This window comes from Gastrolobium bilobum, unplaced genomic scaffold (assembly GCF_033153095.1).
Source record: "Gastrolobium bilobum isolate Gb01-03AN ecotype WA unplaced genomic scaffold, APGP_CSIRO_Gbil_v1 utg5873, whole genome shotgun sequence".
Classification (NCBI taxonomy): Eukaryota; Viridiplantae; Streptophyta; class Magnoliopsida; order Fabales; family Fabaceae; genus Gastrolobium; species Gastrolobium bilobum.
Genome location: NW_026898064.1, coordinates 75,354 through 99,794, shown reverse-complemented (window position 1 = coordinate 99,794; position 24,441 = coordinate 75,354). Strand labels below are relative to the sequence as shown.

At 32.2% G+C, this 24,441-nt stretch overlaps 3 protein-coding genes across 4 annotated transcripts; 2 read left to right on the top strand and 1 right to left on the bottom strand.

The window, feature by feature from the left end:
• The first annotated feature begins 2,760 nt into the window (after positions 1 to 2,760).
• Positions 2,761 to 9,744, top strand: LOC133312492 (uncharacterized). Of its 2 annotated transcripts, XM_061513696.1 has the most exons (5): positions 2,769 to 2,857; positions 2,981 to 3,052; positions 5,422 to 5,648; positions 6,059 to 6,872; positions 7,347 to 9,744. In XM_061513696.1, the coding sequence occupies exons 3-5, from the start codon at positions 5,424 to 5,426 to the stop codon at positions 9,566 to 9,568; spliced, it is 3,261 nt and encodes a 1,086-aa protein (XP_061369680.1). In that variant the 5' UTR covers positions 2,769 to 2,857; positions 2,981 to 3,052; positions 5,422 to 5,423; the 3' UTR covers positions 9,569 to 9,744. The 2 variants fall into 2 exon arrangements, with proteins under 2 accessions (XP_061369679.1, XP_061369680.1); XM_061513695.1 differs by having other exon boundaries at positions 2,761 to 3,052.
• Positions 9,745 to 17,943: 8,199 nt separating this feature from the next.
• Positions 17,944 to 19,014, top strand: LOC133312513 (uncharacterized protein At2g29880-like). The gene is made up of 2 exons (XM_061513726.1): positions 17,944 to 18,303; positions 18,382 to 19,014. The coding sequence occupies exons 1-2, from the start codon at positions 17,944 to 17,946 to the stop codon at positions 19,012 to 19,014; spliced, it is 993 nt and encodes a 330-aa protein (XP_061369710.1).
• A 2,576-nt stretch (positions 19,015 to 21,590) lies between these two features.
• LOC133312512 (putative pentatricopeptide repeat-containing protein At1g69350, mitochondrial) lies at positions 21,591 to 24,035 on the bottom strand. The gene has a single exon (XM_061513725.1). The coding sequence runs from the start codon at positions 24,033 to 24,035 to the stop codon at positions 21,591 to 21,593; it is 2,445 nt and encodes an 814-aa protein (XP_061369709.1).
• Between the last annotated feature and the right edge of the window lie 406 nt (positions 24,036 to 24,441).

Genomic DNA, 24,441 nt, shown 5'->3' with positions numbered 1-24,441 from the left:
CAGATATCCTTTGGAAGCCAATCGGTTTCGCATGTATTAATTACTTACCAACTTTTTTTTGTTAATATACAGAAATAAAAGTTTGAGAGCTATTTTTTTTTTTTTTTTTTGATAACAAGTTTGAGAGCTATTTTGTTGCATAGAATTACAAGTATGTACTGAAAAAAAAAATCCTTAGTATTCAATTTTAGAATTTTCTTTATAATCGAATTTGGCAATTTAACATAAGTATTAATTAAATTTTGTAAAATACCTTTGGATTTATATATCAATCTAGATACTTAAAATATATGTAATTAAAATAAAAATTTTAACTTTTAATTTTAATGAAAACTTTTTCATTGCAATGAAAAGTGATAGTGTAATAAGAATAAGTGATATTTGAAGAAAGGTCATAAAGTTTAATTTGTTATTATTTGAAAGTTAATTTAAACAAAAGTTAATTCAAAGATGTAATATTGATTGGATCTTGATATAAATAAGCTTCAAAACAAATCAAAACAGTTAATTTATAACATTCCACCTAAGAACTTTAGCATTTAGAGATAATTAGTGATTCGCAATGTAAAATATGAACACAAACTACTTTTCACTTTTTGGTGGATGACAATATTGGATTTGATCTTTCGTAGATATTAAATGAATTCAACATAATAGAATTGGTTCGTACAACAACATTTTGATGTTATCCCATCCAAAAGCAGTGCATGACAACACAACGGTCTTTCTGGCAAGAGTTTGGGATGTAAATGCCTTTCCAATCCTCTTTCCTCTTTCCATTAAATAGGAGATTCAAATTTGATCCCCAAAAAATAATTATAGACATGTTTTTGCAAAGATGTAGTAGATTACAATTAAACATAGTAATTATGGTTGAAATTTTGTGCATGATTGAGATGTTTCAGCAATAAAAGCAGCCACGTGTCTGGGATAATTACAATAAACGATTCATCTTTATTTCCTTCTTTCTATAAGTACTCCCAGAAAAAGAAAAGACTGAGGCAGAGAATCCTTCCACAGTTCCACCAATCAAAATAGGAAAGGTTGAGAGTGAAAACAAAACCTAGCAAACAACAGAACATAGAAGCACCGAAATCCAATTCTTGTAAATATTTGGTGCCCAGAAGGGCATTTGCAAAGCATTACATTAACCGTCTATAAAAACACATAATCTTTCCCACAGTTTGCAGGGTCCCACTTGTTTTCTCTGCCTGCTGTAATAGCCAATTAAAAATAGAGTTTTCCTTTTGTAACATGACATCAAAAAGTTTCTTAAATATAGAATATTTTGTGGAGCTTATACTTTTTAAAGTAAAAAGAAAAAATTTAAGACACGCAAAATAAATTTCTATAATATTACATAATCACTTTTCCTACATCATAACTCTTATAAAACCCTTAAAAATAATGGTAAATACCCTTTTTGGTCCTAACAAATTTCACGATGCCCGCTTTAGTCTCTAGCAAATAAAAATGCTATTCGTGGTTCCTAAAAAATTTAAAATGGAACCATTTAATTGAAATTATGGTTCCTCACAAATTCAAAAAAGATTCTCATTAATCCCTCGAAAGGACTAAAATTGGTCCATTTTGAATTTCTTAGGGACCATGAATAGACTTTTTATTTGTTAGGGACTAAAGCGGGCATCGTGAAATTCATTGAGGACCGAAAATGATATTTACTCTAAAAATAAGGATATAAGGGTTTAATGTTTTACATGTTAAATGAGATAATTTTATCTTCTATAAACGTATAAAAATATATCAGATTCATGTGGAGTTATGTGAAGAGAAGATACAGAATTAAAAAATATAAATTTCACATACTTTTTATGTGTGCAGGAAATAAAACTATCTCCTATAATATAAGAAATGAGAGATTATACTTACAAGCTATTTTTCTTTACATCCTTTTACAACCAATATATTAACCGTTGATTTCCGTTAATCAACGGTTAAAATTTATTGTGAATTAATAATTATTTAATAAATTTTATTTGTAAAAATCTTAACCGTTGATTGACGAAAATCAACGGTTAAGATATTGATTGTAAGAGATTATAAAAAAAAAATAAGTTGTAAGTATAATTTTCCCCGTATAAGAAATATCAATCTCTAAAAACGAACACTACTTTTAATGGCAATCTTCTCAAATATAATAATGTTGCTCTAATTAAATTAGTTTTAACAGTCTTAACAACTAGGTTAGAAAATGTTGCATATTTTGTCAAGTTTGTTACGCCGGTTCTTGTTGGAGTCATACTCACATGCTGACAAAATTTATCATATTTACATTTTACCCAATCTTGGTACAATTTTCTCATAACAGCTGATGTAATTATATGTTATAATAACAAAATTAAGTAAATCAATTGTATTAATTATTAAATTAAAAGTGGTGTAAGTAATAAAAGGTATTTTCTGTTACAGTTAATAATATTTGATTTGATGCGTACCAAAAAGCAAGGAAGGTGGAGAGAATCTAGAAATAGGCATTTGTTTTGATATCCTCAAAAAGACAGAAATAAATAAATATTGAGATATTCATATAAATGGAAAAGAAAAGATGAGAGAGAGAGAGAGAGAAGTGAAGAAAAAGCAGAGAATAAAAAGAGACCGGATGTTGACAAATTTCATGTCACTGTTCTTAGAAGGTCGTTTGTTTGTGTGAAGATTTCTTATCTGGGATCTCTCTCTCTTTAAAAATCTTTCTCTCTCTAAAAAAAATGCTTCATTTTTCTTCTTCTATTTGTGTGTGTTTTTGAGAGAGAGAGAGAGAGAGAGAGGAGGGGCTGGCCCAGCAGATCGAAATCTCCTCCTTTTCTTCATCCTGATGACGATCTAAGCTCCTTCAATGGTGTTGCTACGATACCCACTTTGTTGTTTGTCCTATAATTATTATTGGTTTTAGTTCTAGTTACCTTTTTTGGCTTCACATAGTGCAAGTCCTAAAGGTTCTCAATTTTTATTTTCTCTGAAGTTGTTGGTGCCTTGAATGGTAGAATCCATGTGGGGTTCTTAAGCGGAGGTGCTAAGAGGATGTGGGTGTGAGGTAATTTTACTTATACTCCTCTCTCTCTCTCTCTCTCTCTCTCAATATTTTAATTTGTATATATTTTACTTTATGATTTTGATAATTTTGGTTTTAGACTTTTAGTATTTTATATCTGGTTCTGTTTTCAGTACGATGAAATTCTTTGGTTCCTGTTCTTTGGGGGATTATTCCAATGAACTCCTTAACATAACTCTTTCTTTTTCTTAGTTGTTATTATAATTATTTTACTTTGAATTTTGTTGATGGAATTTTCTGATGTTGAATTTTAGTATTTCAAATGCTTCTTCTGGTTGAAAGCATCCGCTGTTGTGTTCTTTTAGATAATTGTTGTATTGGATCTGTTTAATTAGATTTTGTCATTCATTCGTTCCTTTATTTAGTCCCTTTGACTCAGAATTGGAGTGAAGAAACTGTGTTCCCTCATATTGTGGATGAATTTATGCTGTTCTTGGTTTGTAACTGCTCCACTACTCCAGATATTTCTCATTTCCATGATGTTGTGTCCTTTTGAAACGGAGGAACTCTTTGCATAGATTTTTGAAATTCCTCATGCCCAAGATTAATTGGGGTGATGTATGAATGGTTCGGGGCAGTTGAAAGCATAGATAAAATTTATATTATAGAAAGTCATATACTTTGTGTAGATTGATTAGAATCACTTGTGTTGTGCTGCTTTTATGAATATTTTTTAGCTGTTGTTTGCTTTGGTAGGGTAATGAATGAATTTGTAAACTTTGTCCGTAATTCTTTTGAATGTTTTTCAACGCCTGTGGTTATTACTGCCACAAATGTAAGACACTGGCATATAAATGTGCGTGTTCAAGTGTCGGAGTTGACCACTGGTATTCTTGGTCAAAGTTCTCAACGACAAAAATATTGGAATATGCTAACGGCATTTGCCTGATGCTTGAAGTTATGAAGCATTTCCAATTTGGGATAAAGTAAGGCCATTTTATTTGTTCTGATTGGTGCATTAGTATAGGCTTAAGGGTTATTATTGCATCTTTAGCTGGTTGTTGGAGGATGGGGTTTACTAGGGATATATTGGCCCTCAACCAGCAATATCAGACGGAATATGGTTGTCAATTTGTCATAGCAATTACAACGATCCCTATTCTTGCAGTCCTTCAACATGCCGGTTTAAGCATGTGTAGTGTAACAGCAATGAATTTATGCATTCAGTGACGTAAAATCCTATCTTTAAGGATGTTTCTTGTATTTTATATCCTCCCCAACCCCAAAGTTTTGGTAATTTCTTGACTTCTCTACTTGTTGTGGTAGTCTGAAGTTGTAATTGTTATATCCTACTACAATTAGAATTTGGCACATATATGTTATGTTATGTATTAGTTTTCTGATACTTCTGAATATGGAAGTTGTGAATATTCATTGGTAGTTAATGTCGTCGTGTTTTTTTTAGTTAAAATATATGATAATTGTATGGATTTATTGTTTCTCCTCACACTTAAATTTTTTATGCAGCAAGAGATGTTGTTTACATGCCATGAGGAGTATAGTTTCTCAAGTGCTTGGTGTTAAATCCTTGTTTAGAAAGATAACAAGGAATTCTTGTTTCTAATTAAATCCTTTCTTCAATGCATGTCATTCCTTTCCTATTTTGCTTTAAGTACACACACACTTGCTTTTAAGATAAAAGTTGATGTACAGAGCTGAAAGTAGTTGTCCTTGATTCATGTTGTATTCCAGATAACTTGGTGCAAGTGGGGTATTTATCATCATGCACTTAGAGGCTTTTGGCATCAGTTAATTGGTATCTTATTACATAAATTGTGTATAATGACACTTGGTATGGTCAAATGAATTTGACTGTACATTGCTTAAAATAAAAATAAAAAGGTCATAACTGTGACTAGTACATGTGCATATATGAGGAGCATTGGGAACAAGCGCAAGGTAGGTTGGGAGTGAAGGTGGGTTTGGTGGGGGGGATTTATCATTTCAAGTCAGTTTGTTATCCCCTTAAAACTAAGGTGATGGGTTTGTCATACAAATTTTCATATAAAGTTCATTCATGATTTTTTCACCCTCATTTTTAAGGGGACACCACAAAGTGCAGAAAATCTAATCAATCCATACTATGTTCATCTTTGTGTATTGAGAAGTTTCCTCAACAATTCAAGTAATTTAGTGAAGAAAAAGAAAAAGCTGAAAATTTCTGGTTATGCAACGATCTGTGATTCTGTACTAGCATGCCATATGTCATGTCATTAAGTGTGAATTTGTGTTATCCAGTTATTTGGCTGCTCTTTGTAGATTTTGTTTGTGTTATTTGATGCAGTGCAACATTAGTAATTGTTAATTTGTGCTAGAATACTTATTTGCATATCACTGTGATCAATTATCAGGAATGGGAACCAAAGTCCAGAATCTGCCAGGATATTACTCAATGAGAGATCTTAATGAGGACTCCAGCAGTTGTGGCTGGCCTCTATTTTATGGGGATAAAACATTGACAAATGGAAAATATTATAATAATTATCTGCCAAGTGCTACCGCAGATGCATGTTCAGTGTATAATAAGGATGTTGTGAAGCAGATGATGCTTGAGCATGAGGCCGTATTTAAGAATCAGGTATGAAGGTGCCAGTTTCTAAATTTCTTTTTATCCCTTGTTGTGTGGCAGGAATAGTATGTATCGTGTGGGTGGGGTGTTTTAGGATTGAAACTTATTTGTATATTTAAATTTTTTTGATATATATATATATATCTTTTTTTTTGTGCTTGTGTCTTGAATTTTGTGTTTATTCGCGCTTCTTTAGAGCTCCTTGTTTTAAAATGCGGCTTTTTTCAGTTGCTGCAGCAACAGCCAAGTACTTCGTAACTTAATCATCACTATTTGTTGCAAGATTAAGTTTCCTGATTTTGAGATATACAGTTTTCTCTTAAAATGGTTCAAGTGATGATCTTGTTAAGCTTGATATCTTTTTGTACTTCATTATTTGTGAACCTATTGATATATTTAAACTATGTATTGTCAAGCAGGTCTATGAACTCCACCGTTTATATAGAATACAAAGGGATAAGATGAATGAATTTAAAAGGAAAGAATTACACCGAAATCAGATACCTGTTGAGGCATCATTTTCCACAGCTCCCTTGACATCCCTAATAATGACTGAAGATGGCCAAAAATGGCATATTTCTGGCTTTCCTGTAGGAAATTCTACTTGTGCTAAAACATCTGTTTCAGGTGCTGAGGGCATTCATTCTCCTTTGGGTTCTATTAATGGAATCAGCAAACAAGCTGGTCCAATTTCATCCCCAAATGGGTGTAGTTCAAAAGATGTTGAGGTGCTTGAGTCCAGACCCTCAAAGGTGAGGAGAAAAATGTTTGACCTTCAGCTCCCTGCTGATGAGTACATTGATACCGAGGAAAGTGAAAAGCTTAGCGATGAAAAGATAAGCAATCCAACATTATTTCTTCCTGATAAAAATTGTAAAAATGGAAAGGATGGTGATGTAAAACATTTTTGCTGCAATGGTGGGAAGATTGGTACCCAGGAGGACACTTCAAGATCTGAGCAATCATTAAGGAGAAGAAATGGTTTGGCTGACTTAAATGAACCTGTTCAAGTAGAAGAAACAAGTGACTCTCCATATACACATATTCTGAGCCATAATCCTGGTCAAGGGGCAACCGAATGCTCGGATCTCTCTGTCACTGTCAAACACCAGTCACAATTTTTTGGTTTATCCAGGGAACATTTACTCAACTCACTTCATGGAACTGACAGTTGGGCTCAAAATAATGGATATTTGGAGAAGAATGGGAGTGGAAAAGGGTGGGCTGAGGCAGGTTAGACTTCTTATAGAGTTGCTTCATTTCGTCATTTTTTTTCCGCAAATCCTCAATCTTGAATTTTGCAATTGACTATGAAATATGTTTCTAAGAGAAATGGTAGCAAAATTAGTGTTTATGAAAAAGCTGATAATGAATTCAGTATGTCTTATTGTGATTTTATTATAATAAGATGAAAGAGACAGGAAAAAACTATAGAACTTTTAGAGCTGGTGGGTTACTATAGTCCTTGCCTTTCTCCTTGTTTCAAATTAATAAAAGATTTTGTATTATTCGTAAAATTGGATCTTTTTGCTCCTACTAGAATTTAACCAAGCCATTTTCTTTGTGTATCTTTTCCCTTATTTTATTTGAGTACACTAATCTGGCAAAAATCAAGTATTGATATTCACGATGTACCAAAAAAAAAAAAGTATTGATATTCACGTGATTAAAATTGTGCCATGACAATTATGTTTCTAATGTTGGCAGGGCAAGAAAAAAGGAACCTACAACCCGTTCCTCAAGTCCTCAGACTAGAGAAATCGCTTTTGTCTTCCCAAACAGTGCAAGATGCACTTAGCAAAGCTCATGAACCTGCATTCGATTATCTAACTGGTCGAAGCAAGGCTGATACGTGGAGGGAAAAGACAGTTAGTGATTTTCATATTGGAGAAATAAGTCATGAAAACTCCATTAATAAGCATACTGAGTCTGTGGTTCCTGTACATAGACCTGGTCTTTTTGCAATTGCTCCTTCATTTGATTTATCCAAGTCCTGGTCTCATTCTGCTTCTTCTTGGGAAATGGCGAGTAGCAGCCAAAGCCAGAAGTTGATGTTAGTTCAGACACCTCCGTGTCTTAATGCCTCAGGTGCCTTGAGTAGGAGTTCCCAGTCACATCAAATTAAGGGGATGTATCAAGATAGCTGGCCTTTAAATATCAATTCCAAGCCTAACCCAGGTTTTCGTTGTGATGTAGCTATACAAAATGGATTTTACCCTGGGTCTTCATCTGGGCTCAAGGAACCATCAATGAACATCTCTTCAATTAGCAATGACTATCTGAATCATAATAATGATTGTAAGATAATTCCTGAACATTTGGTCAACAATGGTTCATCAAAATACTATAAGGGTTCAAATTCAAATTGCAATAACATGAAGTCTGGAAAAGATATTGACTTGAATGTGCTGCTTTCAAATGGTTCATCCAACAACTTAGTTTCCGAGTCAGGTGTTGGGATAATGGATGGAGAACAGAAGCATGAGGAGCATCTCGCAGTGTTGCCTTGGCTTAGAAGTAAGACAGCTTGTAAGAATGAAGTACAAAATACTGATAGAGGCATTACTGCAGTACAGTCAAAAAATTTCCATGTTGCTTCATTGTCCAACAAAGATGAAACTGGAAAGGGGCCTAGCGGAAAATTTATGCATAATGTAACTTCAGTTTTGTGTTCTAATAATATGGAGCCAAGGAGGACAGAGGTAAGTGAAAGCTCTAGTAATAGGAAAATTCTTGGTGTTCCCATATTTGATATGCCGCATATTTCTCCCAAGATGGACTTGTCTTCAATTACTTCTCCCTCCATGTCAATTCCTAATCCATCTAACGTAGAAGCAGTGGAAAATAATCAGAAAAACCAGATACTAGATATTAACTTGCCTTGTGATCCTGCTGTTCTTGAGTTGGACAAAGAACCCGTCACTGAAACTGTTGTTGATAAGATAAGATCTCCTACAACAGAAGCAGATTCTAGAAATCAAATTGATCTGAACTTGAGTATGAGTGAGGATGAAGCATCTTTCACAACTATTCCAAGTGCAAATGTAATAATGAAATCAGAAATAGATCTAGAAGCCCCTGCTGTTCCCGAGACACAGGAGGATGTTGCCATTCCTGAAGAAACGCAGCTTGAAACTTCTCTAGCATCACCACAAGGCCCACAAGGCACAGTTGAACAGCCACAGGATGAACTTATGAGAAATGCAGCAGAGGCAATTGTTGTCCTGTCATCCCTTTCCTATGATCAAGTGGATGGTGTGATCAGTAGTCCATCCAAAAGTCCAATAATGGTGGACCCGCTAAGCTGGTTTGTGGATATAGTCTCCTCATGTAAAGATAATCTCGAGGGCAAGTGTGGTATTTCAAGGGAAAAAGATGGTGAGGATAATAAGGAGTTTTCCTCTGAAGGAATGGATTACTTTGAGTCCATGACATTGAAACTGACAGAGACCAAGGAAGAAGACTACATGCCAAAGCCTCTTGTTCCAGAAAACTTCAACGTGGAAGAAACAACAACTTCGTTGGCTACACGGACGCGAAAGGGGCCAGCAAGGAGAGGAAGGCAGCGGAGGGACTTCCAAAGGGACATCCTTCCTGGCCTTTCTTCTTTATCAAGACATGAAGTGACAGAAGATCTTCAGACATTTGGAGGGCTTATGAGAGCAACAGGTCATTCATGGCATTCAGGATCAACAAGGAGAAGCTCTTCTAGGAATGGCTGTGGTCGGGGGAGGCGCCGGGCACAGGTTATCCCCTCTCCCACGCCACCAGTGTCAACCAATGAAACTTGCACCCCTCTGATCCAGCAGCTTAATAACATTGAAGTGGCATTGGAGGATAGAAGCCTAACAGGTTGGGGTAAGACAACCAGAAGGCCCCGTAGACAAAGGTTCCCTGCAGGTAATCCTACATTGATCCCATTAACCTAATCGCCATAAGAGGCTTAAGATTTTTAGATGAGAATTTATAGAGCGAAGCTTGGTCAGTTCCATATGCATGGGACGCTTGATGTTCTCAGGCATGGGGATTTCTCTTGTAAATTGCTTCAAAACCCGAATTTGGGTATATGCTTGATGTGATACCAACTTATATTATTCTTAAATAATGTTGCATGATTTCTTCTGATTATCTCTTTATAGAACTATTGAGATATATACAAGTGTTCCTTTCAATTAATGCTCTCTCACTTTTTGGGATTTTTACTAATGAGTTTCTGGTTACACTCAGTTCTATGGTGCATACCGCATGAGTTTGAGTTGGCTCTCCTTCTAATAGGACTTTAATTAGCCTGTGACATAGGTAGCTTACCATCAAACATAAAATAGAATTCATATATTATGTTACGTCTCGTTTTAACACATCTACTGAACGCTACCTAGGTATTAGATTTGATCATTTGTTATGGATGCCTATGGTGATACTTTTGTCCTCAATCATAGCTCATTCTGTAGTGTGATTAAAGATTTTCTAGGATCTGTTTTGTAATGATCAAGGCTTAACAGGATGTTAAATATATATATTAAATTTTTATCCGTTATATTGCAATCCCTTCTATTCTAGTGGGCTTTTTCCCAACCCTTCAAAAAAAAAAAGGAACAGCACACCTAATAGGGGTGTTCATCAACCGATCCAAACCGCAGTAACCGAACCGAAAAATCAAAAACCGAATAAACCGAAAACCGAAAAATCAAAAACCGAAAAAAAACTGTAAATTTTAATTGGATTGGATCGGTTTTCGGATTGGTAGATGAAAACCGATTCAATCCAAATCGATCCAAATATTAATTTTCCTCTATCTACTTGGGTCTTTCTCCCATCATAGTCCAAAAATTTCTAAACCCATTAATCCATCAACTAAACTCAAGAAAAAATCTAGTCACATCTAATCAACAAAATTTCATATATGTAGAGCTTCATATCTTATTGTCCAAAAAAAAAATCTATATTATCGTTTATTGATACTTTTGTATGTAAAAAAAATAAAATTACAAAGCTAATATATACAAAAGATGTTATTTGTGCAATAATCAAGAAACAAATTTTAGGATTTTCAAAAAACCGAAAACCAATCCAATTCAAACCGAAAAAAATTGGATTGGATCGGATCGGATTAGAAAAAAAGTCCAAACCGAAGGAATTTGATCATATGATTTTTGCTTTCAAAACCGATCCAATCCAGACCGCGAACACCCTAACACCTAAGATTTTCTCTTTTCTTTTTATGGTCTTTTGGAGCTAGTCGTTGCTAACTGTAGGGAGAAATCAAACTTGTCTTTCATCAGTGGAATCTTACACTATCACAAATGCTTGAAGGGTGATACCTCTCCATGTGTCAGTCTGAAAAAAAAAATTCAAAAAATTGCTCCCTGTAGTGTGATACCTGAGTAGTTTGTTCACTTTGTTGAACGCTGATTGTTGAAAAAGTACTAAAATACTAAAAGCTTAGCCAAAAAAATGCTATCTGTATGGAAGAGAGAATAAACTTTTACTAATAAATAAGTTGCTTTAGCTTAAGAATCTTAACTTGTTTAGTAAACTACTAAATGGTAGTGGAACCATCCTTAGGCTATTCTTCCATCAAACTAATGTATTATAGTCAAACACCCATCAAACCAATCCGTAGTAAATTAAATTGTTCTTCCCCTAGAGAAAGAGATTTTTTGACAATAAGAGATTACATATATGTACAAAGCATCTAAAGGCTAATTGATATATAGGATAATATTGTTATTTATTAGAAATATTACTCCATTATACAAATAATTTATTGTGAGCAGTTCCATTTAATTTTTTATATTGAATTTCTTTGAACTTTTTTTTTTCTGTTATCTTTATAAACTTGTAATTTTATGGATAAATGATTATTTGGGTGTGAGCAATCTGTATTTTCAATTTTACTTCGTGACTTATGAAATATGAGAATTAAAAACATAAGAATAGCAACATTCTATGTCTAATACAATTATTAGTGTAACAATTGTGCAACTTATGTTATTTAATTCTATTTGTACATTAATATGCGTAATCAATAAACCAAATATAATACCACCAAGCATGTAGATTATTTAGTTAAGTGAATTGTTCTAACTTAATTAATGATTTTAGATTGAGTCCTAGATACATAAGTCCTATATCAAGTAAAAATAATTTTTTTAATGGAAGTTCTGGCGAAGTGGTGCTCCAAGATGAAGAAAGGCATCACTGAATTATTAGATTTAGGAGAGAAATGAAATTTTTGCATTTGAAATTGAAAGTTTGTGACATTCTGCACGGCTTGCAAACGGTATTTGATCAAAAGAAAAATGATTTCCTTCGATGAAAGTGAATTGAGAAGGGTAATTAGGACATTTACGGCATTTTTTTTTTTTTTAAATACAACCAGGCTATTATACATCACATTTTTTTTTTCTTTTTCCACTTTTTTCTTTATAGATAAAGGAAAAAAAGAGAGAGGAAAAAGTAAGGGGGTGAATTGCTCTCCTTCCCCCACTTTTTTAAACAAAAAAGTGCTAAGAGAAAAAGATACAGAAATGTAGGTACTAATAATATTTTATTTTAGACTATGTTGCCACATGATCCTAAGTGTTTAGGTCAGTCCCTTCCATTAAGTGTGTTTATGATCAAATTCACCGAGAAATGGGCAATTTTATTTTCAAACATAGTATCAATCTAAAAGTACAAAAAGTAGTCATACAATATAAATAATAAATTAATTTGTATATCATTTACATGCATCACAACTATGGCACGTATGTGTGTGTCTATATATTTAATAATAAGAAAAAAAAGTTAATCATTTTCATGTACTACAACTATTACATAAATTAATAATATTTTTCTTATATTATATAAGAAAACTATCATCTCCTACATTCAATTTTTTTCAAATAAAATTTAAAAGAATTTGTTTTCTCACTTTTAATTTTTTTTCCTCTCCTATTTATTGTTTTTGTAGGAGATGATATTTTTCTTATGTAATATAAACAAATATTATCCTACATAAATTTGTCCAACATTCTTTATAACTATAATACACTTTATGTGCTGGTAAACAATAATACACACGTCTACGCAAAATAAAAAATAATAATAATTTCTAAAATTTGAAGTAAATAACTGGTAAAAAAATAAAGAGAATTCATTAAAAAAATGTAAACTCAAGAAAATTATGTGTAATATATTGTTTCATTTAATTCTTGGGGTTTAAATAATAAAAATATTTAAAAGAGTTTATATGAAAAAGTTGGGTGGGTCGACAAAGAGAGAGAGAGAAGATCAGGTGTTTGGATATTGTGTGTCGTACATAGGTAGCAGTCGCAGTGTTAAAGATGCGTCGGTGTTGTTGATGTTGTTGTTGGAATTGATGCTTATTACTAAAATAAAGACTCATTCTTATTGGCTGTGTGTGTCTCTGTTTCCTTCTTGTTGTTGGTAAGTACTTGATCCCATCTCTCCTCCTCTTTCACTCTCAAAAGTCTTATCCACACAACCACAATGAAATGTACTTTTCTTTTCATTCCCCAATGCACACACTTAATTTAAGATTTGATTCTCTACATGAAAAAATAATTATATAATTATATTATTTGATCACAATCACAATTACTCATGAATAATGATGAGATAAGAGAGACAAAAATATATAATTTTTAAATGAGTGATTATGATCAAATAATTTAATCACATAATTACTTTTTTACAAATCCAAATTTCATAACTTAAGATATTTCACACCCCAAATTCAGTCCTCTGATTTGATCCATTTTGTCCTTTTCATTCACCTACCTTTTTTTCTGACTTGTGAATATCAAATCTTCGGGGTTGACCCTGCGCCACCCATTGTTGCTATTTATTGACCTGTGAATATCAATCCTCACTTTCAATATATATTTTATTAAATATAGAAAAAAATAATATATTTATATTATTTTTTATTTTTATAATTATTTTCTTTCATTTCAGAAAAGAAAGTACTTATTGTTTGAGTACCGAAAATATGTTCCTTGAGATATGGGGTGAAGTAAGTCCTTTGAGAATATTTTACTCTGTTTTTTTTCTTTCTTCGCTGTATTTTTATCCCATTAGATTTTAACTAGATATATTCATCCGAAGGTGAGTCATAAAATAAAATAAAATTCGGTGTAGTACTATTGGCAAAAAATTAAAACTCAACTCGTGGTTTTGAGTAATTGTTGCTACAATAGTATTGGATAGAAAAAATTTAACATAGAAGAAATTAAATAAAAGTTCAGTAAAAGAATATAATTGGATGTAATTTGATTATTAAGGACCTAGAGCAAAATAAATTTAAAAAAAAATATAATACAAATATAAGAAAAGCAACGCATTTAAGACTGTCAAATAATTGTATTAATTTTTAAAAATTAATTAATATTGTTATTGCTAATTTGCCAATATCAAATATATACTTTTTATAATATCAAATTCTTTATAATATGAATCCCAAATTCATTTGTTTAGCATTATGGAATAAATGCAAACTAGTACTTATTCATATACTGTATATGAGTATTTCTAAATTTAGGTAAAATATAAAAATATAAATTGAGAGAAATATTTAAATTATAAAAATGTACATGTTTAATTTGAGTAAAATTTTAAAGAGTAAGTATTACCAAAATATTTAAAATTATCAAAAAGATATGTATGCTTAATTTAAAATAATTTACATATAAAATTTTTAAAATAAAAACAAAAACAACTCGTCTTTTTTAAGAAAGATATATTAACATAATTTAACTATTCTTAATTTAAGAGAATACATTTGAACTTAATATATAAGAGTGGATTTTATATTACTCTTTCTATTATTAATTAAAAAGAATGTGTTAATGATATTGGATTGGGATTTCAAAGGATTTTAATGGATTGTTTTTGGACAAAAAAATCCGTTGGTATTACCCAATGGGTGCAGCTCAGTTGGTAACTTGACGCTGAGTTAGTGGGGTTGGATATGTGTTCGATTCCCGCTGAATGTATTTTTGGGGAGGGGGCTGAACCTTTAGCCATCACTGTTCCCCCGCACTCCGGATTAGTCCTATAGCCGGCTCAAAGAGTCGAAGCTCGTGGGGATACCGGAGGGAGCCAACTCGTCTCAAAGAGATAATTAGGGTTGGGTAACTCCAAAAAAAAATAAAAAAATCTGTTAGTATTCGATTAGGATTTTAAAGGATTATTTTAGAATCCGTCCAAATCCGTTGGTATTCAATCAGGATTTCAAACGATGGAATCACAATCTCGTGGTATTCAAAAATCCGATGATTTTAATGGATTTTCTATTGGTGTGGATTTCGTGAGACTTTTTAGTGAAAAATATAAATAGGATGCTTCTCTTACAATCTCACCCTAACCTCTAGGATTTCTTGAGATTCCTCTCAATAGCATTTCACAATCTACTATAGCCTTTTTTTCTCAAAACCAAGGTATGTTCTTTTTCTCTCATATTTTTTCAAGTTTATTCCTCCTTCCTGCTTAATGATTGTGTTTGTTAGGGTTGTGCATGGGTCAGGTCGGGTCAGGTTTTTGTCCGACTCGACCCAACTTAGTTTTTATATGTCAGGTATTTTGACCCGACCCGCTTTAATTTGATCCAAGTCAGGTCTCACTTGTATTGGATTTTGTTGAACTAGTTCAGAACCAGTTTGGATCTGACCTGACTTGGTTTCAGAAGTGGGTCTGACTTGGTTTCTGAACTGGGTCAAATCTGACCTGACCCGTTTTTGACTTGGTTTTCTCAAAATTTTGTAGAAATTTTTACGTTGCAAAAGACGAAAATTTCGTCACAAAATTATATTTCGTCGAAATTTTAAAAAAAAAAAAATTTCTATTGAAATTTAGTTTCCGTCAATAGTTTTGACGAAAATGATTTCTTCCATCAAATGTTTTAAACGAAAAAAAATTTTGTCAAATAATTTGACGGAATGTTTTTCGTTAAAAATTTCGATGAGAATGTGTTCTACCGAAAATTTTGACAGAAATTATTTCGAGGGAAATGTTTCATTTGAAACTTTCGACGAAATTTAGATTCTCTAAAGAATTTTGACAGAATATCTTTTTTGTCAAAAAAATTTACGGAATTTTTTTATAGAAATGTGTTTCGTTGAAAATTTTGATGGAAATATTTTATCAAAAAACTTGACGAAAATATTTAGAAGAAAATTTTGATGGAAATGTGTTTCGCTAAAAATTTCGGCGAAAATTTTTTTTGTCAAAAAATTTAACGAAAATTTTCGCCGAATTTTGAAATCTGTAAAGAATTTTGATGAATTTTTTTGCCGTCAAAATTTTTTGATGACAAAAATGTTTCCGTCGAAATCTTTCGCCAAAATTTGAAATCTATAAAGAATTTTGATGAAATTTTTTGCCGTCAAAATTTTTTGATGACGAAAATATTTCCGTCGAAAACTTTCGCCGAAATTTGAAATCTGTAAAGAATTTTGATGAATCTTTTGCCGTCGATATTTTTTGCCGTCAAAATTTTTTGATGACGAACTGTTTCCGTCAAAAACTTTCGCCAAAATTTGAAATTTGTAAAGAATTTTTATGAAATTTTTTGCCGTCAAAATTTTTTGATGACGAAAATATTTCCGTTGAAAACTTTCGCCGAAATTTTAAATCTGTAAAGAATTTTAATGAAATTTTTTTCCGTCAAATTTTTTTGATGGAAATGTGTTTCGTCGAAATTTTCAATGGAAATTGTTTTGAGGAAAATGTTTCATTTGAAAATTTCGACGAAATTTAGATTAAGAATTTAGACAAAATATTTTTTCTGTCAAAATTTCTTATCGAAATATTTCTGTCAAAAATTTTTACGAATTTTTTTTACAGAAATGTGTTCCGTTGAAAATTTTGATGGATATATTCTTTATCAAAAAACTTGACGAAAATTTTTAGTCGAAAATTTTTGTTAGAAATGTGTTTCACTAAAAATTTCGACGAAATTTTTTTTTGTCAAAAAGTTTAATGAAAATGTTTCCGTCGAAAACTTTCGCCGAAATTTGAAATCTGTAAAGAATTTTGATGAAATTTTTTTCCGTCAAAGAATTTCGATGAAAATGTGTTTCGTCGAAAGTTTTTATGAATATATTTTTTTGTGAAATATTTTGACGAAATTTAGATTCCGTAAAAAAATTTGACAAAAAAAATATTCCGTCAAATTTTTTTACTGATATGTTTTTAGTCACAAATTTTGATGAAAATATTTTTTGTCAAAAATTTTTGCGAAAATTTTTATTAAAATATTTTTCATAAAAAATTTTGACGTAATTGTTTTACGTTAAAACTTTTCTTTTAAATAATTGTGATTTTTTTTTCACATAATGGATATGGGTGTAGTTTTGGGTCAGTGGGTCAATATTAAAACGTGTCAGGTCTAAAAATGACCCAAATAAAAGTGGGTCAGTATTTAAACCAGTTCAAAAAATATGGGTATTTATGGGTAGGGTCAAGGTCAGATCAAGGGCATAGCAAGTGAATCAATTTTTTTGTACACCCCTAGTGTTTGTCGTCTGTATTTATCAGGGTTTTGTATTCCTCTTTCATAATTAACGATGTGATTCATTATTTTTTGCTGTCTGTATTTTTTTAGGTTTTTTGACTCCCTGTTTGTCGTCTATTATTGGTTTTTATTTTGACTCTTTTAGGTTTTGATTCCTACCATAAAGTATGGTTCTTATATTTTCTGATTGATTAAAAAATTGATTTTGACTCTTTTAGGTTTTGATTCCTACCATAAAGTAATGGTTCTTTTGAATAAACGTTAAACATGTTTGATCCTGCAAAAAATTGTTTACACACATAATTTTACATATTATACACTATAATTATTTAAACAATTTTTAAAGTTAACGTTAACGTTAAACATGTTTACAGGTTTTGATTTTTTGGGCACTAATGTTTAAACATATTTAATGGTTAACGTTTATTAATTTAAAAATCCAGAAATAAAAATTGTTTGACATATTTAACGTTAATGTTTGATCCAATCACTATAATATAAAACGTTAAATATGTTTGATCCAATCACAAAAAAAATTGTTTTAACGTTAATAATATATAAATTTTTTAATCAATCACAAAAAATTGTTTGATCCTGCAAAAAATAAACGTTAAATCACAGGTTTTGATTCCTAATCATTAGTATCAGTTTTTTTTTTTTTGTTGATTGAACTATCTAACGTTAGTTTGGTTTACTCATTTGAATAAACATGTTTTTAAATTGTGTTGATATTAATCTCATTTAAAAATATTTAATTATTGTCTAGTTCTAATCTTATTATAGTATATGGGGGATTCACACCAAGGAATTAAGAAAGGAAAGGGCAAAGAGAAAGAGAACTATGAATCTTGGACCATGAATGATACTAATGAATTGTTGCACCTCTTGGTGGATGCTATCAACAATGGATTGCGTGATGCTAACGGATCACTTAGCAAACAAAATGTAGAAGGAGTGATACTTCATCATCTTAATGCAAAGTCTAGGTTTCCTAAAACTTATAATCATTACTTGAGTAGGCTAAAGTGGTTGAAGAACCAATATAACAAAATGTCGACGCTTATGCGTAACAACTCTGGCTTTGGGTGGGACGCAGTTACAAAGACGTTCACTGCTAGTGATGAAGTATGGGAAGATTACTTGAAGGTATTTTAGTAGCTTACTAAATTAGTACATTACATTCTTTGTAACATATTAACATAGAAAATTTTTGTTATTTTCCAGTCTCATCCAAGTCACGACAAGCTTAGTGAAAAGAGTGCAATTGATTATGAAGAATTGAAGATTGTCTTTGGTGGTGCAACTGCTACTGGGAATGGTTCCATTGCATTAGGCACTAATGATACCGATGCTACAACTCTTGGAGAAGAAAATAGGGATTCCAGGATAGAAGACTTTGTGTATGATCCTATCAACGATGCCTTCATAACACCAAATCACTATGAACCACTCGACCATTCTCTATCATCCTACCAATGTAGTCAACCATCTCATTTCACTTTAGATTCAGAGATTCACACTGAAGAAAAAAGTCACAGTAAGCGAAGTAGATCTGAATATGAAGGGGATTCTACCTCAGTTGGGACCAAAAATCAAGCTAAAGTTCTAGAAAATCTTTCAATTGGCATTGGGACTATTGCTAGCAATTTGGAAAAAGTGTCTAAACTAATGGAGGAAAGAGAAAGAGATAGAAAAAGAGAAGGTAATATTTGGAATGCTATAAAAGAGATTCCAAATTTGGAGGATAAGACTCGATTCTTGGCAGTTGATTTGCTTAATACTAAAGCAAAGAAGGACTTGTTCTTGAGCATGTCATTAGAAGAGCGCTTTTCTTGTATAAATTTCAAGCTAGGGTGATTAATATTCTTTTATGTTATTTTGGTTGTTATTTGGTTGAAATATTTGGGATATAATTTGGTTGAACTATTTTGGTTATAGTATTTGGGTTATAATTTGGTTGAACTATTTATTGGTTGTATTTTTATTGAATTATTTGAGTTATTCACGTGGGATTTTATTTTCTTCTTTTTATTTTTGTCCATATATATATATATATATATATATATATATATATATATATATATATATATATATATATAATTCACGATATTATATATTTTCTTGTGGATTGTGGATTTCCCAATCGACGTCAATTTTTAGCTCCATTTCGAGGTGTGCGATATCATCTACAAGATTTTACAGGTCATGGTAATGACCCTCAAAATGCAAATGAATTGTTCAATCTTCGTTATGCATCATTGAGAAATGTAATTGAAAGGATATTTGACATTTTTAAATCACGATTCACAATTTTTAAGTCAGCACCTCCATTTCTATTTGAAACAAGCAGAGCTTGTGTTAGCATGTGTAGCACTACACAACTTTCTTCGCAAAGAATGTCGTACAGATGAATTTCCAATTGAATCAATAGATGCATCTTCATCTTCAGTATCACCAGTTAATGAAGAAGATAATTTTTAACCCGTTGGTCAAACCCAAGAGCAGGAACGAGAAGATGCTAATGCTTAGAGGACTAGTATAGCTCTAGATATGTGGAGAGCTGTTGCTTAGTAATTTTGAATGTTTGTTAAAAATTATATTAGATTTTATTGATATGTGGAGAGTTGTTGCTTAGTAATTTTTGAGATAATTTTCAACCCGTTGTTAAGTTTAAATTTTTTATTTATTAATATCATTGCATTTCTTTGTTATTTATTTTTATTGACTCTTGTAATTTTGAATATTTGTTAAAAATTCATATAGTTTTTTAAAATATTATAAATCCATATTGTCCTTTCAAATTTTATGAAGTCTATTAAAATTCTTTAAAATCTAATCCTATGAAATCTTGATTGTAAAAAAAGTCTTTTAAAAAAATCTATAAAGTCTCTCCAATTCTAAAATGTCTTTTAAAATCTGTAAGATTTTTTAGCTCAAAAAAAGTCTTTTAAAATCCTAATCCAATACACTTCCTTTAGTGGGGACAGAGAGAGTGCATTGCCAACAGGTTATTAGAGCTAAGTCTACGACCCACAAAAAATGGCTTAAGAGTTTTATGAGAGGGACAACTTGGCTACCTTCAGATTGATAGAAATGTGATGTTGTGGATTTCCATATATAATTGTTGTGTTGGGAACAAGGGTTGACGTTGTTCAATACGATGAATGAAGAATCAACTTACAATTAGGCACTTAATCACGGCGTGCACGAGAGTAATCTAGCTAACATATATATTTACAACAGAAGAAAAGGGTTTCATGCCTATTTGATTAAAAAACGGCATTGAGCTCAATTGTTTCTTGGCAACATCTCTTTTGAACATGCGCCTTAAAGTGACTTAATGATGAAAGCTTCAAAGCTAATCTATTAATATATATATATATATATATATATATATATATATATATATATATATATATATATATATAATTCCATCTTCTACTTCAACTCAATAAATTATCACTTTGATATAATTGCGTCGGCGTGCAAAACATGTTTTGTTTTAGAAGAATTTTTTATGGAATTATTGTTTCTTGTAAGAGTTAATTTTATCTTTTTTTTCTTTTTTTGGTATGCTAATTTTATCTTTTTATACACATAAAAGTGTATGAGATTATGTAAAGAGAAGAGAAAAAAAAATTCAATATCAGTTCCGTACATTTTTATTTATTGAGTTCGCTTTTTCTGCAGTTAATAAATCTGCAGTAAGTCCAATACGACGTCGTTTTGAGACGAAAATCATAGCATATTTGTAATTTTAATTTATTTCAGGGTTATTATAGTCTTTATAATTATAATTTTCTAATCTCTTAATCTCAAAACGACATCGTTTTGGAAACAAATGCAGATAACTTATCTGGATTAACTGTAGAAATATTTTTTTTTCTTTATTATAAAAAATAATTTTATCTCGCTTATAACACGTTAATCTCATTTTATGTATTGGCTCGGACTTCGGCATTGTTGCAAGTTTTAACTGCCCCAGCAATTTCTGCTGAAAGCCAGACGCCGCATAATATCTAGTTTGGGTTTATACGAGTCATTTTCAACGTAATAGCCTAAAAATTCTGAGTATTTTTTAAATTTAAATAAATTATTTTACTAATTTATTTAATTACCATCGAATTTCTATTTAATTTCTTAATATTTAAAAAGAGCACCTAAAATTAATTTTTTATAATGGAAATTTAATCTTATGAAAAAGACAACATAAATGCTCCAAAAGTTCAATGTTAGTCAGGTTTTCTATGATTATCTTTAATTTTTCAAAATAACAAGAAAATATTTAAAATTGATTAAAATTAAAATTATCTTCTTAAAGATATAAAAAAAAAAATTAATGAAAGATTTAAAAAGTTTTACACCTATTATTAATCTTTGATCTTATTATCAACTTTCACATAATGGCTGTAATTTACTAGGAGATTTGTAACTCACATCACATGACTATCTTTCTGCAAGCTATAAACACTATAATCCTCAAAAAACATACCAGTACCATACATTGCACTATAGAATTCTACATCACATCCTTGTTCTTGTGCCAAACTTTGAAAATTTTCTAAAAACATGTAAATTTCTTTCATTAGCCATTCAGAAGTATCTCCAGCTCCAAATCTGTATATTTTCCTATCAATTTCAATTGTACTGCACCCAGGGACCTTCTTTAGGCCCATTCCTTCCATCTTTGATCTCACCTTTCTGGATTCATACCAGTTTCCTCCTTCAGCATATATGTTAGATAACAAAGTATAGTACCCTGTATCATCTGTATTTATTTCCCCAAGTTCTTTATATATGTTTTTAATCAAGTCCATCTTCCCATGTATTCGACATCCATTCAGAAGAGCACCCCATATGCTAGAATCTATAGGCAGACACATTGATTTAATTATTGTATATGCTCCATTGATATCCCCAGCACGGCTTAGAAGATCAACTATAGAGGCAAAATGTTCTATATTGGGCACTATGCCATAATCCTTCATTGAGTTAAAATATGATTTCCCTTCCTCCACTGATCTGGCATGCCTGCAGGCAGATAAGATATTCATGAAGGTTACTTCGTTTGGTTTAATATCTGACTCTACCATTTCAGTGAAGAGTGAGATGGCAGCAGTTAATTGACCATGTATGCCATAAGCAGCAATCATGGCACTCCATGACACCACACTTTTCTCTGGCATGCTATCAAAAACTCCTTGGGCTGTTTGAAGGTCTCCACACTTGGAATACATGTCAACCAGAGCTGTGTCAATATAAAGATCCTTCTGTACACCAGATACAATGATTTTATGGTGAATCCATTTTCCCTTCTCAAGGTAACCCAAATTGGAGCAAGCTTGAATTGCACTTAAGAAGGTTACTTCATTAATCTCCAGAGAATTGAAGTACATCTCATCAAATAGGTTGAGTGCTTCTACTGAAATGCCATTCTGAGAAAACCCACAAATCATACAGTTCCATGTCACAATGCTTTTCTGCATAATCTTGTCAAAAATTGTGTATGCCAAATCAACAAAACCGCATTTTGAATACATATCCATCAAGGAGTTCTGAACAAATTCGTCCATGAAGCCTCTTTTCATGACATGGCCGTGTATCTGCTGTCCGAATTGTATTGAGCCAGCACTTGCAGTTGCAGAAATAGAACTTGCTAAGCTAAATGAGTCTGGCATTAGCCCTTTTGCAAACATATGTGCAAAGAGTACCATGGCCTCCTCGTTCAAACCCTCCCGAGCATAAAATGATATGAGCCTGTTCCATGATACAACATTGCTGTTTCCAATTAAATGAAGAAGTTTTTCACAAATGCTTATTTTCCAACATGCAGCATAGAAATCTATTAGTGCAGGCCCTAGATCAAGATCAGCAGCATCCATTTCTTTCCTTAAAATAAAGCAATGAACTGACTTTCCCTCTTTTAGCAAGCCTAATCTAGTGCAGGAATACAGAACACTAATCATTGTCACTGCATTGGGTTCTACTTCTGACTCCTGCATCTGAATAAAAGCACCAATTGCTTCTTCAAAGCACCCGTTTTGATTATAGGATGAAATCATGGAAGTCCAACAAGCAGTACTTCGATCAATCAGGTTTTCAAAGAGCCCTTCTGCTCTACACAAGTAACCACACTGGCTGTACATAACAATAAGAGAATTATTCAAACTGGCATCACCAGCCATGTCTTTTCTGATCACATATCCATGAACTGATTCAGCTAGCCTCAAACAACCAATTTTGGCACAAGCCTCAGCTATGCTAAGCAATATAACCGAGTCAGGTCTAATTCCCTCAGAAACCATCCAACGAAACATTCCCAATCCTTCGCCTGGCTGCCCATTCTCAACATAACATGAGATTATGGAACTCCAGGAAACCAAATCTCTCTCAACCATTCCATCAAACACCTTCCGAGCATCATTCAAACAACATGATTCCCCATACATACCCAACAATGAAGTTCCGATAACATGATCCGTGCTAAACCCGGATTTAACTACCCTTCCATGCACTTTTCTGCCCATAACCAAGTCACCAGCACCAGAAGCAGCCCTCAGAACAGAAGGGTACAGAAAGCTGCAGTTCTGGGTCAGCTGGGAACCCATGTGATGATGGTAAAGTGAAACCACTTGGTCAAACAAGTGGTTCCAGAGGTAACACTTGATGAGAACCCCAAACATGAAAGAATCAGGAGAAGGGTAAGCATAAAAAACGAGTCTTGATGATTGGAGACAACCCATTTGGGCATAGGACTCAAGAAGCTTAGTAGAGGCAAGTGGGTCATTGTGGAGGCCAGTGACCACAAGGTGGGCATGGAGCTGAGTGAGTGGCCTTAAACTAGAACATGACCTGAACAATGGCATGTACAGTGTCATATTTTTTTTTTCCTTTGGGGATACACAACACGAGTGTAACAATTGTATACGCTATTTCACCGTCCTCTACTCCAATTAACCATCACCTAATCTATTTGTCTTAGAACTTAATAATAAAACATAACACTAGCAATGAAACATGATAATAAAATAATGAAACCAAGCTAGAGGCATAGCTTACTTGAGAAGGAAATACAAATGAAACTGCCAAAAATAAAAACCAAGTAGAAAATCCAAGACGAAAATTTGTTAAGTCAAAACCACGAAGTCTAGAGTAGATGAAGATGGAGAGATATAATAAAATCGAAGTTTGTAAGATTCAGATAGAAATCAACAAAATCAAAGATACTAAGGTGATGTTGGACATCTGTAATTAATTTGAGATGAAAGAAGCTATGAAAGTTGG

What these genes read in the sequence shown, in the direction of transcription:
- LOC133312492 (XM_061513695.1), top strand. Translation starts at nt 5,424, where the DNA reads ATGGGAACCAAAGTCCAGAATCTGCCAGGATATTACTCAATGAGAGAT. An exon ending in AGGCCGTATTTAAGAATCAG is followed by an intron (nt 5,649 to 6,058) that starts GTATGAAGGTGC and finishes ATTGTCAAGCAG; the next exon opens with GTCTATGAACTCCACCGTTT. An exon ending in AAAAGGGTGGGCTGAGGCAG is followed by an intron (nt 6,873 to 7,346) that starts GTTAGACTTCTT and finishes TAATGTTGGCAG; the next exon opens with GGCAAGAAAAAAGGAACCTA.
- LOC133312513 (XM_061513726.1), top strand. Translation starts at nt 17,944, where the DNA reads ATGGGGGATTCACACCAAGGAATTAAGAAAGGAAAGGGCAAAGAGAAA. An exon ending in TATGGGAAGATTACTTGAAG is followed by an intron (nt 18,304 to 18,381) that starts GTATTTTAGTAG and finishes GTTATTTTCCAG; the next exon opens with TCTCATCCAAGTCACGACAA.
- LOC133312512 (XM_061513725.1), bottom strand. Translation starts at nt 24,035, where the DNA reads ATGACACTGTACATGCCATTGTTCAGGTCATGTTCTAGTTTAAGGCCA.